This window comes from Centroberyx affinis, unplaced genomic scaffold (genome assembly GCF_046629955.1).
Source record: "Centroberyx affinis isolate AG114_WGS23_722 - 3 ecotype Tasmania unplaced genomic scaffold, CSIRO-AGI_Caff_v1 ptg003129l_1, whole genome shotgun sequence".
Classification (NCBI taxonomy): domain Eukaryota; kingdom Metazoa; phylum Chordata; class Actinopteri; order Beryciformes; family Berycidae; genus Centroberyx; species Centroberyx affinis.
The window spans coordinates 36,472-50,168 of NW_027281191.1; the positions used below are offsets into that span (position 1 = coordinate 36,472).

Consider the following 13,697-nt stretch of genomic DNA (forward strand, 5'->3'; position numbering starts at 1 on the left):
ATTTAGAAATGTGATTCTCATTGCACTGGACCTTTAATTATCTTTTTATCTCCTCATACAATAACAGATTGTTGGATGAGAAACTGTTGTGATGGATTCACAAAGTCACTCATATCACATAACATATATCAACATAAAAGCATCAGGACATTTTAGGTGGCAATGAAACCATTTGTTCCCTTATTATAATATGTTGGGTAAGGCAGATATAACTGGCAGATATATTGCACACAAAACTGACAAACACCTCACACATTATTGAGATTTTATTATTAAGGAAACACGTTTGAATAGAAGTTATTTAATGAAACAACGATGCATTTCGTATATCTTTTTTAATATCCACTTTAATTAGGTTCATAGAGGACTCTTAGGGAAATACATGAGAAATGGTGATCAACATTCACTGAGTTAATGGGCTGAGGGACTGGAGTGAGCTACCACACTGCCTCTGCACTGGGACAGGCTATGCGATGCTAGAGTATATTTCCCTTTATATGTTTCAAATCTCAATACGTCAGGTCTCCAGATCCCTTTTACCCGCAAATGTCACCGTAAGCACTTCAAACCTCTTCAAGTTTTGGCCAAAGTAACGGTGGGGCCGCTCTCTGGAAATAAATATCCTTGCATCATATCTACTGTATTCTTATGCAAAATGCTTTGCCACTGTTACTTCATCGACACCCTTGTTTGTTTTTTTTGCCTTATTATGGTGGTGCTGCCATTTTACATTCATCTATTCCACCTCACCTGCTCAGTATAAATGAAGCCAGTGGTGAGTGTGAAGGCACAACAGAAGCTTTAAAAGCAGAAGCGTTTCAATCAGCGTAAACCACACTCGCTACTTCAGTTTTATTAACTCTCTGTTTCGTTTACCAGTCATGAAACCAGCCTCCGTTTACTCCGATGCCGTTACAATCACTTCTCAAGTCATCTGAGGACAATCTGAGGAATATTTCGGTGTGATGTAACCACATTGTTTTCTATTGTATGCAAAGAACATGCTGTTTTTTTTTCTGCTGTGCAATTTTAATTTAGCTTTTGAGCCATGTGTATATCTGGGGCCTTGTATAAGTGATGCGTAAAGGCACAAAGGGATGCGTACACATCTTTCCACGCACATCTAAAAAAAACAAGTCATAAAAAGCTTTTGTCCACTCCACTCCACTGTACACTTAGGAAGTTTAATGTTGCCTATTGCCAAATACACAAACCTTGCAGGACATGACTGAGCCCCTTTGAGTCAGGTCTCTGGTGAGTTCAGCATCGACATGATCTACCAAACGGAACTTGTTTATAAAACATCAAATTTTAGAACTGGTTTGCCTTTTATTCCTTTGTCTTCCTCCAACAAAACTGCTTGCCACTGCACTTCAGGGTGCAGTGGCAAGCAGTACAAGTTGACATTTTATTGAAATAAGTACTGGTTGGTGGATTGAATGCATGCTGAATCTACCAGTGGACAAGAAGAGGTTTGAAGTCGTGTTCTGTGAGGTATTTACTGTATATTTACCAATAGTGAGACACACTGAACTGCCATGTGCTGCATGGGCTTCGATGTGACCTTCTCCCCCATACAGACAGAGCACAGTGTGTATCTACTATCTAGGTCAGGTCCCAAATGGCCCCAGGACCACGCTGCTCTTCATTTGTATTTATTTGCATCTTGAGTGCAATTACAGATAATGTAAAATCTGGTGGGAAATTTAGCAAACAGCAGCTGGTCAGAAAACGGGTTTGACTACAATCAATGTCTTCCTTCTTAGGGATATTGAAAACACATATATGTAACAAGAAAAAGTCATTTTGAGAATGAAATCAAGCTGCTGAGAGACTTTTCTTTCCATATATCTGTATCAGGATCATAGGAATTTCATCCTGAAACTGAATAATCCTGGTATGGTATGTTTGCATGTACGCATGATGTGCAATGACTGTTTTGGCACTGTTGGAAGAAAATGGCAGACTTTTATGAGTAGGTGTACATAATGTGAAACATGGCAATTTTCTGGCTCTTGATTCTAAATATGAATAGAATTCAGAATTTGTGTTACACAGTGTGGACACTAACCTCATTCATGTGCACACAATTTCACGATGATTGTGATTTATAGAAAGAAACGTGTACTTATGCTGTATGAAGCATTTTATAATTCTGAGGAAAAAGTGTCTGTAAGCATTTTTCTGTCTTTGTGTGTACACAGCTTTTTAATCGTGGTTCTACGCAAAATTTTATACACGAGCTCCTGTACTCTATGGATTTGTAGAGCTGCATAGTTTGAACGTGCACAATGCTGGTGACTGGTACTAGCTGCCTACTTCAGGGGGGGCAGATGAAAAAAATATAATAGGGCACAAAAGTGTTGCTGTCATTTTGAATGGAATTATTCCTTCATGGTTTTCGAGGGTTATGTTTGGCTGTGTGAGAGAGGATATAGCGTTAGACATAAATGGTATGATTTCTGTGCTGGTTTGCCCCTTGTTTCCTTCACTGAAAGAGCAAAAATACAATCATTAAAGAAATTCCATTCAGTTTCTACCAAAGCAATCGAGTTAGCATCTGGAATTATGTGCTTTTGGGAAGAAATTTAACAACACACTTTTGTGCCCCAGGCCTCGATCAGTGTCAAGTTACTGCCACTCATTGTTAATGCTGGAAATATCTTATTGACAACTTGGGTTCTACAAGCAGCGACTTTCCACTTTCCATCTTGCAACCTGAGCTCACCTTCTCTCCTCCGCAGATTATATGAATCAAGCCTGATTCCGTTCAACATACACGCACCCGCTATTTTTCCGGCTTTTTCTGTAACATGTATAGTCTGCATGTGCTATCGCTCGTTGATCTATACGCTTCTCGTGTGTTCGTCTAAATAAACTCTCGGGAGGTTTCTTTCCCTAAACCGGAGCCTCACTCGAGCCGATCCTGTTCGATCCCTCCCGTCGGTCCCTTTCACATCAAGCAAAAAATGATATTTCAGTGGCGCTGTGGAGTCGCTGGGTGGATCGGTGTGCGTTGACGCTCACCAAGCTGACCGCGAGAACGGCCTCGAGTGATGGACATGAAGTGTTGAGAGAGTTTTGGCGTTCGAGTAAACCTCGTCAAGTGCCGTCCAGTGCCTACATGTGCTGCAAAGCCTCCTGGGCCTGTTCTGTGTACACGTCCTCCTTCCCCGCCCACGAGCCCAGGCCGCCGTCGAACTGCGCGCTCCGCTGGGAGCCCCGCTGCTTGTCCCGCGAGAAGAAGCTAAACCTGAGAGGAGACATTGGAAAGAGGGGAGAGGGGCCATTGTCACAAAATTGTTATTCAATGTAACGCTTATGGATGTACCTGTTAATGAAGTGTCTAAAACAATGATTTACAAATTAGATATATTTCCTATGTGACAGTGTATGCAATGAACATCGTATTTAGAAAGGTGTTAGAATTATCAGAAGTAAATCGGCAAATCTTTTATCTCATGTCAGTGTTTTTAAAGAAGCTATGTGTAGCATTGTTAACATCAGTATATCAATGTCAAATTAATTGTGGTACCATGGTACAAATTAACAAATGAGACTATGGTCAAGATGATTGGTAGCCTCTATTTCACTCCAGTGGCACTGTTAGTGCTAGTGGTTCTCAAAGTTAATGCATACTTCCCATATTTTTCCCATATATTGAAGAGGATAAACTGTTTTGTGCTGTAAAACAATCTCCCCTTGTGCCTTAAAGCAATACAGCAGATTTCCCACCACATCCGACCCAGTGGCACACAATGTAAAACGCAGTGTAGAAGCCAGTAGAGGCTGACAATCTTCTCGGCAATGGTCTCATTTGTTTATAGTAATTATAGTAATGTCTCAAAATTAATGTGGTAATGATGTAATGAGTGTATATGCTGCAGTACTTTCTTGTTGTATTGTCATTAAAATGCGTGACACAAAAAGGGTTTTAACTCTGGAATTAGCTCTTCTATCCTATGTTAACTGATCAGTGCAGGTAAAAAACAGGATGAGAGGAATTCACTGACCATTAGAAACACTTTCATCACTAACCACTGCAATGGAACTAAAAGCACTTTAGTTCATAAATCCCACAGAATTATTTTTGTAAGTTTGGAGCACAGGTGCGGAGGTGAATATGTGGTTATTCTGGTCGATTAGGGACGACAACGCACTACACGTGTCTATTCTGACTGGCTGATTCTAATGATCCACATTGTTCCCACTGGACAAATGATTCAGAGAGCCCCACAATCAGCCAATCAGAATACTACAGAAGGATGAGAGGGGTCCGTGCAACCCCCGACGCATGCAAGGGATGGAGGTTGTTAGCGGAGAAACTGATGGACACTGAGGCCAACCAATGGATAGGGTCATACAAGTGATATGAGACGTCTGATTGGCTGTAAAGTGGGGTCATCTGGGATCAAACCAGCCGCCACCATCGGCATAATGGCTGTGAAGATCCTGTTACACAGAGGTAAAGACACAAACACACACACAAACAGGGAGAAACGTAGAGAGGGGTGGAGGGGAGGGGAGGGGAGACAGGGACCACATCAACCTTTAGGCCTCTATTTCACCCAAAGCTCTCTTTAAGTTCAAATAAAGCTCGAACCAAATGAAGAAGAACCCAAGTCATGCCTTAGTTGCTTTTAGTGTAGATAAAACAGTGAAATGGACTGCAGGCACATGAAAAAACACTCTTGTCTTTGATTTGCAAAGTGTTTGCACTGTGTGAAGCACATCCTATACCGAATGAGAATACCATGCGATTCATTAACCATGCACAAAGAGTGGAGAGCATGCCTGATAGTGCTGGAAGAAAAAGTAAAGCCACATTGCACCTGTGCTGGTCATGCATACTCAAATCTTTTGCACAAATACTGACTTGTACAGAAGGCTATCCAAATTAGAGGTAGTGCACAATTCACTAATGCAACACGGCATCAGTGTACCCGATTATATTTGGATATTTTCTATCTGTCCTGCACCCGTGTGCCCTACACTTTGGTTCAACCATGTGCCAAATTATTCTGCAATGTACTGTCTTAGGCCTCTTCTATTACCAGCACCTTTATAAAAGGCCTCAGCGTCCTATTCTGCTCCTCTGTTACTGCAGACAGCAAAGTACAGTTTCCAATGGTTACTAATCATTTTCCTACAGGCTTTCGGCACATGTGGCTAACTTGGAAATGCACTTTCTGGTGGGAACAGATGCATGGAGACTGACAAAATCAGCCCAAAACACTCAGGCACACACACTCTTCGAATGTTGCTTTAGCCATTCGAAAGTGGTTAAGCCGAGTGGGATCAAGACACAACCGCCTCTAGCTGTGTGTTGTGGTAAAGTCCGATTTTCACACTGACATCTCCGATCTCTGGCACGGACCGGAGCAACGTGTTGCACAGAGGAAGCATCAGAATCTGACACATACTGGCCACATGTTGGTTGTATTATCTACAATGCTTTTGAAGGCCAGGCCAAACAAACAGGGGAAGTATGGGCTGTTTCCAGAATAACACCCATTATTTTATCATGCGCACAGCTGAACCACAGTATTCCTATTTTACATTCTCGATTATGTGTTGCCTCTGTGTGTGATGACATTATATCCAGCTGCTTTTACCTACTACTTATTGAGTGTAACAGAGAGTCATCTTCGGTAATATTCAATGCACAAAATATTTATGCAATCTTATATAAACACGGTCAGATGACATTACACCCAACACAGAGCTAATGTTGCCAGCCTGTGGTCTTAAAGCTGTAGTGTGCAGGGTGCTTGCTACTGGTGATGAAGTGGGGCTACTTGGGTGTGCAGAACATGTTTGCACCAAAATTATATTTGCATATATTTCTTTGTGAACGACATGTAAATACTTGTGCATGTGGGGACCAAAAAATTGTGCAATTTGCACCATGCAGTGCTATTTGAGTGAGTGTCCTTAGGTTGTACTGGAAAAACTAAACTTTGACTAAACTCAAAGTTAAGTGAGTCTGTGAGTTTTTGTGGGCAAGTGTGTTCATGAGCAGATGCATTTGAGTGAGTGAGTAAGTGTGTATGTGTGTGTGTGTGTGTTTGTGTGTATTTGCATGCATTTGAGTACAACATACAGGCGTTTGATTCCTGACTCTGGCTGAGCAGAAGAACGGGGACGAGCCCTCAGTTCAGGGGAGGGCGAAGGAGTCGGTGGAGCAATCTCATCCTCTGCCTCCTCACTGCAAAGAAAGATCATCATCATCCTCATCATCACGTGACCACGAGCATTCATTTCCCCCAGGCTAAAATACATGTGCCCGTGAGTACCTTTTGTAGTAGGCGAGCTCCTCCTGCAGCAGGAAGACTTTGGCCTTGAGCTCGTTCCTCTCGTGAAGAACGTCCCTCAGCTCCTGCAGAGTGAAGCGGGGCCGGTTGGGGTCCTTCGGGTCCAGGCCGCCCATCTCCTCCTCGCACAGCGCCTCCTGGTGGGAAAGAAGCACATCATACCGAGGAAAGCAAGAACCGGGAAAAGGAAGGACGGCGGGAGGGAAGGAAGTAAGGATACCTTTGTAAAATATTGGAACACAGCAGGCATGTCCTCATCGCACATCGCCTCCTGGTGGCAAAGGGTGAACTATGAGTCAGACACTGGGCCTTGTTCCAATACCTCTGAAACGTGTTCCCCCTTCCCTCCTCCCTCCAAACTGAAGCTCTGCCTGTACTTACAAACCTAAGACAACCAACTGTCTGTTAAGCAAACACCTGAGAAACCGTAACACCGCATGCAGCCGACAGAAGCCACTCATGCACTGAGCAGCAAATACAACACTCGACCGCTTGCTGGGCCCACACTTGTTACTGCTACATATTCTATACACCACACGAAACTACACCTGTATTAGTCAGTGTGTTTGGGGATCACAGTGATCGTAGGGAGTATTTTGTGTGCTGTTAGAGGTGGAGTTGTCTGAGTCATCTATATTTAGAAAGGTCACCACTGCAGCGGCCCGGAAAGTCTCACCCAGTTGGCTGAGCGGTGAACAATCCCGCTGGCACTATCTGTTAGTTCTCAACACACCCATGCCAAGCCGTTTCAGCACTTCTCATGGGCAAATAAACACACAGGCAAGTTTAGTAAGAGAGTCAGGGGGGGAGTCGCTTTTTTTTTCAACTACACGTCTGAAAAAAATGACATGTTACATCAGACACAACGTCACATTTGTGTCGCTACCCTATGAGATTGCTTTTCCCCCGGAGGAGTGCGGGTGTCAAGAGTTAGAGGCGGGACAAACACACACCACTCCGGGTTCGCTAAGCTAGCCGAGCGCTTCTGCATTACCCAAAGCAACACCGCCTCTTCCTCAACCTCCTCGTCCCCGTCCTCGTGCCCCTCGGGGCTGAGGGACACGGACAGGGGGCGCGGGGCGGGGCCGTACCCCCGCTCCGGCACCGGCTCGGGGGGGGAGCGCGCGTCGGACCGGGCCGAGCCCGCAGCCCCCGCCGTCGCTGCGGCTCTACCAAGCTGGTGGAGTAAAAGACAGTTTGTTATCCGTTTCCATGTTCTCTATTGTGACTGTCTGAATAACTGAGACAGGCAGGAGTGATTTGACGTTAACATGTATGCCCTCTCTGCTTCCCTGCTCTGGTGAGAAAATGAGTTCAATGTTAAGGATTTGGACACATAAGGACACTCCCTGTAGTCCGGTTCAATGGTTCTAAAAGCGGGACTGCAAAACTCATCTTCAGTTCTCAAGATCAAATCTAAATGCAACGATAACTCCAATTTTATCCACCGACTACAATCTCACATGGAACTCTTTCAGGGTTGTTTTTTTTTTACCTGTGCAGGTGAGGGGGGCTGGGGCGGGGGCTCCTCGGGCCCCTGGGTGGGGGGCGCGTCTCCTTGCAGGCGCTCCCTCAGGCGGGAGATCTCCTGCCGCAGGGCGCCGACCTCCTGGCCCCGTGCCTGGGCGCCGGCCTCCAGCTCCACCTTCTGCTCGATGAGGGCCTTCCCCTGGGCCTCCACCACCGAGATCTTATGGCGCAGGTCGTGGTTGATCTTCATAAGACGGGTCTGCTGCTGTTGGAGCTACGGAGGGAGGGAGGGAGGGAGAGAGAGAGACAGAAGAGGACAAGACAGGGGGACAAAGGGAATGGGGTAAATAGTAAGAGTGAAAGGAATGTAAAAACTCCTTCATATTGAACTATATGACTAATACTCTTAAAACTTACTGCCTCTATGTCCTCGTTTTTCAGTCCAAGCTCACGGTCCTTGGCCCGAATCTCATCTCTCTGCTTGTCCACCACTTCTTTCAGCTTCTTCATCACCTGCCTCTCTCTCTCTGACATACCTGGTGACCCCCAGAGAGACGACAACAACAACAAAAAACAGCAAGAGGTATGAGCAAAAAAAAACAAGCTATTTCCGTTATTATACCACCCAGGTCTACTCAGGGATTTTATTTGACCACCAGGAATAGGTTTCAGAGAATTGCATTTGTTTTAATGTCTTATTAAGCACACATACACACACACACACACACACACACGCACACACACGCACGCACAAGCTGTCATACAGATATACCTGACAAAAATAACCTGTGACACACTCCCTGAATAACAGCAGTGTCACAGTTGAATCATTTGAAACTCAGTCCATGTTGTTCAGTGAGAACCCTGCTTTCTGTGTGTGTGTGTGTGTGTGTGTGTGTGTGTGTGTGTGTGTTCTTGTATTTTTGTACTTATGAGGGCAAAATATTAGTAGGGTTAGGGTTTGGGTATACAGTTAGAATTAGGATTAGGTTTAGGTTAGATAAAGGTTAGGGGTTGGGAAATGAAGGTACTCAATGAAGGCCCTCACAAGTATAGTGATACAAACATGTGTGTGTGTGTGTGTGTGTGTGTGTGTCCAGCAGGTGTGCTTGTATACTGAGGCTGGTCTGTCCACAGTGTGTCGGGGTGACTGTAGCCTCTCTGTGAAATCATGACAGAGCCTCTGATGCAGGGACAAGACTGGCTCGTCGTCAGACACAGAGAAGGCTTCCTTTGTGTGTGTGTGTGTGTGTGTGTGTGAGAGAGAGAGAGACAGTGAGAGAGAGAGCGAGAGAGAGAGAGAGAGAGAGAGAGAGAGAGACATAACCAGAGAGAGTGATTCTCAAAGTTGAACGAAAATAATAACGAATAATAATAATAACAAAGAAAATAATACGTTTACCAATGATTGTAAACAGGGGAAAAACAGTGACTACTTTTTTCACCTATTTACAATTATTGGTAAACGTAGGTTTCCTTCGACCGCATTTCAGTGTTACTCGTTAAAACTGAAAGGTTTAATAAACATAAAGAAAAGAAAGGGATTCACTTAACCACAATTCAGTGACAGGACTATTTTTTTAAATATATTGTCAAAATCTGCTTTGTTCGCATTCATTTATGTGCTATAAGTGTCATTTTGAGACTTGCTTCACCATATAATGGCAGTGAATGGAGAGAGAAAAAAACACAATTCTCTAATCGTCTCTACCGGAGCAACAGATAACAGAGAATCACCGATTTTGGGGTTATATCATGTCCAGGAAGCTACACAACCCAAGCTACTACCAAAGTTCACCATCACTTTAACTTCAAAGAACACAAGCTCAACTCTATATAATTCATGTAAAATATGATTCCCTCAAAGGTCACCTTCCTCAACGTTCCATGGCTTTTCCATGACTTTCCATAACTATGTTGGGCTGTGTCCTTGAGCTAAAAATGTTCTTCCTTCCTGGTTAGAATTGTTTTTCTAAAGGGCTGATCGATCTGGTTTCCACAACCCCTGAGCTTGATTTGGACAAAACCAGCTGGAAACCACCATCAATTGCAATGAATGTGTGAAACAAGCTGTAAAATACATGCTATATGCTGCTATATTCCTGTAAAGTGACCCATTTGTCCAATTCTCTAATATTCCCTGACTTCCCCAAACAATTAATCAAATTCCCTGACTTGTATGTGTGTGTGCTTTGTGCAGGTGTCCTCACCCTCGTGCCTCTGTAGGTCCTCCTCACTCATTGGGTCTTTAATTGAAAGGTTGGTGAGGAGGCTCTTGTTCTCCTCCTGCAGCTGAGCGATCTGGGAGAGCAGGTCCTGAGCTTCTCCTCTCCATACATCCTCCACCAGCTCCAGCTCCTACACTCACAGGGCGCCACACACACACACACACACACGCAGATTGGTTATGATTTCCCTTTAGTTTAGTTTTGAACTTTCATTGGTTTGGGATGTGCAAAGCAGGCAGCCTGGGTGCAGGTGCAGGACAAAGATGCCAACCTAATTCTCAAGGCCAAGTTCATCCGTACCAAAGCTCTGCTCTATTAAACTGTGTGCTTTCATATGGTTATTCTAACTATTTGGGATTGTGTTCAAAATGTTTGATAGAAAATTGTGATATTTTGTGGGTTGCAGCTTATTGGTTTTGCATGCGTGCGATGACACTGTAACATTTCGGCTTGTAGCCTGAAGGGCCTCAAGACATTGCTGTTATTAATTTGTAATTACTTGCATCTTGAGCCAGAGCGCAAACAATGTCAAATCTTGGATGAAGTCTTGACAACATACTGTGTGGCAAAAGAACTGGGGAAAAAACAGCTTCTAATGCAATTTCTTCCTACTTGGGGATATAGAGGAATTACAAAAGTCATTTTGTCTCAGACAGTTTTCTAATGGATTTCGAAGTCCAGAACTGAACCTTCTGTGCAAATATAACACAAACACAAACACAGAAGGGCCAGTCTGGTGTCCTACTGACTTACCAAGTTGATTTTTTTTTACCATGGACTTGTAGGCTACATACATAATGTTTTACAGGCTTTTATCATTTCTGTCTTTAAACCAGCAGGAAGTCTGAATTATGACTCATTATGCAAGCCAGTCAAAAACAGTGAAGAGAATACAGTCCACAACTCTCCAACACACACACAGGCTTACTTGTCTGTATACAGTTACACAGCTTAAGCTATTGTCACTGTGATTGATATTTCCCCCCCATGTCCCAATACAGCATTTTCATTGATCAACGTGGAAACCATGTAGGCTCATAGTTTCACTTGACAGTGTCAGTCTTCAGTGTTGCTCACAGTAAAAAATAAGCACCACCTCCAGAAAGCTGCACTTTATCAGAGTCATGGGACAAACTTAATCAGTCAGCCAGTGACTGAGCTGCAGCCCAGTCACTGTCACGAGAAACTGACACTCAGACTTTTTAAAGCATCTAGCAGACTGGGTCTAAACTAAGCTAAAACTAAACTAAAAAAAACCCAATACATCTGTAATATTCCCATAGTGACTTACAGTGTGTCTGTGGTACCCAATACTGAGTTTCTAGTGTTATGTTAACCTTATTGTTAATGTGTTTTAGTCTCCTATGGTATCCCTATAATATGTCTGTAATGGCTCAGACAATATTCCTATGGGGACTTATAGTTTTGCTGTGATATTTTATAGTATCCCTCTAAAACATATTATAGGACTACTACAGTTGTTTTTAATACATTTCACCCAGATTAGAGCACACAGATTAGATTGTGTAATCTTGAATCCATGTAATAATTGGATAATTAATTGGGAACAGTCTGACCAACATAACTAGACAGAGAGAGAGAGAGAGAGAGAGAGAGAGAGAGAGAGAGAGCAGGACTTTCCCATGGACTCAGGGGGACAATGTTTCCACCAGCCGTCATCATTTGTAGCCAAACAAATAGGAACAATCCCACCGGGTGGACAAGTGACGCCACAGTGTGACCACATTGTTTGAGAGGCAACTTTGTGACCATTTACTGTCACAACTACATATATTAGGCCTGTTTATTCGTACGCCAACAAGGCCCAAAACTTTGAACTACACTTGCCACTACACTAAATGCTTGGTATCATTATGGACTCGTCCGGTTCGAGACCTTTTTGTGCTTCTTCTCCTTCTCCAGGCGGTCCATCCTCTCCAGGCGCAGTTTGTCCAGCTCCAGCCGCAGCTCCTCGGTCTCGGGGCTGATGCTGTTGCGGCTCACCATCACCTCCAGGATCTCCAACACCCGCACCACTTTGGGCATCAGTCTGGACAGAGCCTCGCAGCCATACTGGTCTATGATCCTCTCAAACTCCTGGCCCACCACGGCCGCGATGTCGTACACGTCCATCACGGTCAGGTCAGCCACATTTTTCTCCAGGGCCGACCCGAAGTCCTCCATGTCTGCTGGGATATTTTGTCCCTCCCCGGTTTCCTATTATATTTCCTTCGCCACAGCAAACTTCCTTCCCTTGGAAAAAACTACGGAGTCGCAGTCGTTCGGCTTCACTTTTATATCCACAAGTAAACTGTACGGCGGCAGAAACGCTCGTAACTATCGCATGTCCATTTCTGCCGCTTGTCTCCGGGCTATATTTTGATCTATTTGGGATAAATATCGGCGGTGTCCCATCGCTGTCCTGCCCAGCGCTCTGTCCCTTCTGTCCCAGTGTCAAGCTGGCCAGAATACAAATAAAAAACAACTTCCGGACACGCCTTTCAAAATAAAAGCCTTGTTGAAGCCCACGTGTTGCAACATTTTCTGGAATAATACAAGTTACCAAAGTGACAATCAAGAATGTATCTAAGGAAAAATCAGTCGATTAGGTATGGCAAGGCACAGTATGGGCACTTTGAACAAAGGCCATGAATCTACACACTGAGTAATGCTCCCCAGTTGTGAATTTATCAACTTCACATCTTCATTTCGACTCCATTGTGTTTGAAACATCCCCATTTACCCTAAGCCTCACTGGGACCCAGTGGGGTCAAAACGTTGATCTGAAGTCAATAAATTCACTATTGGGGAGCATCACTCCAGTGTGCAGGTTCATCTTTTGCTTAAGTTGCTGTATGTCAGTCAAGCACCCAGCAAATACATTTTTGTGAATGTGTGCATACTACAGTCCATGTCAAAGTTATGGGAAACTTGCCATACTTTTGTCTAGGGGAGACCAGATTTGATCTTATAGATTTTATGGAAGGCAAAAACCAAGCAAAGAGCAATAATAATTAATCACATTGACCAAATAATAATAAGATATTGTCAGCTCCACTTGCCCACACAAAGCAAATGTTAGCCTATTAGATGCAGGGGCTTTGCCATAGCTCAAGGCAGTGGTCTCCAGCCATGGAAGAGTCTGCAGCTTTTCTTTCCACCCAAAATCACAGCATCTGAATTCACTGATCAGCTCCTCCTCTCTGGTTGAAGGTAATCAGTGAAATCAGCTGCTGTGATGTTTGGTAGGAATGAAACCCTGCAGACTCTTGACCCTCCGTGGTACATGGGAGGCCACTGACTGAGTTGCTCAAGACTTGCAAGAATTGCTCACACTAGTGCAGTGCCCGTTCAAAACATGCCTGTTCGGAACGGGCCGATTGCTTGGCCTCCGGTATTGCTGCTTGCAGCTTTCTCGAGAACCACTCATCCAAATAGCTTCACACTCAACACTGCGCTTCCAGTCGCTTGCTTTGAGCCCTGCTGCTGCACAGAGCGCTGTTCGCCCCGCCCCGCTCTGTTCGCCCCGCCCACTGCTGCACAGAGCACTGTTCGCCCTGCCCCGCTCTGTTCGCCCCGCCCGCTGCTGCACAGAGCGCTGTTCGCCCCGCCCCGCTCTGTTCGCCCCGCCCGCTGCTGCACAGAGCGCTGTTCGCCCCGCCCCGCTCTGTTCACCCCGCCCGCT

The 13,697-nt window shown here is 44.5% G+C and overlaps 1 protein-coding gene across 3 annotated transcripts; it reads right to left on the reverse strand.

The window, feature by feature from the left end:
* Positions 1 to 220: 220 nt before the first annotated feature.
* rilpl1 (Rab interacting lysosomal protein-like 1) lies at positions 221 to 12,450 on the reverse strand. 3 transcript variants are annotated; one of them, XM_071537816.1, is made up of 7 exons: positions 11,909 to 12,450; positions 9,995 to 10,142; positions 8,202 to 8,320; positions 7,816 to 8,058; positions 6,297 to 6,451; positions 6,104 to 6,208; positions 221 to 3,253 (listed from the first exon to the last, which is right to left on the reverse strand). In XM_071537816.1, exons 1-7 carry the CDS (start codon positions 12,194 to 12,196, stop codon positions 3,121 to 3,123), a joined length of 1,191 nt encoding a protein of 396 aa, XP_071393917.1. In that variant the 5' UTR covers positions 12,197 to 12,450; the 3' UTR covers positions 221 to 3,120. The 3 variants fall into 3 exon arrangements, with proteins under 3 accessions (XP_071393917.1, XP_071393916.1, XP_071393918.1); XM_071537815.1 differs by having other exon boundaries at positions 7,810 to 8,058; XM_071537817.1 differs by lacking the exon at positions 221 to 3,253 and adding an exon at positions 4,359 to 4,452.
* Positions 12,451 to 13,697: the final 1,247 nt, after the last annotated feature.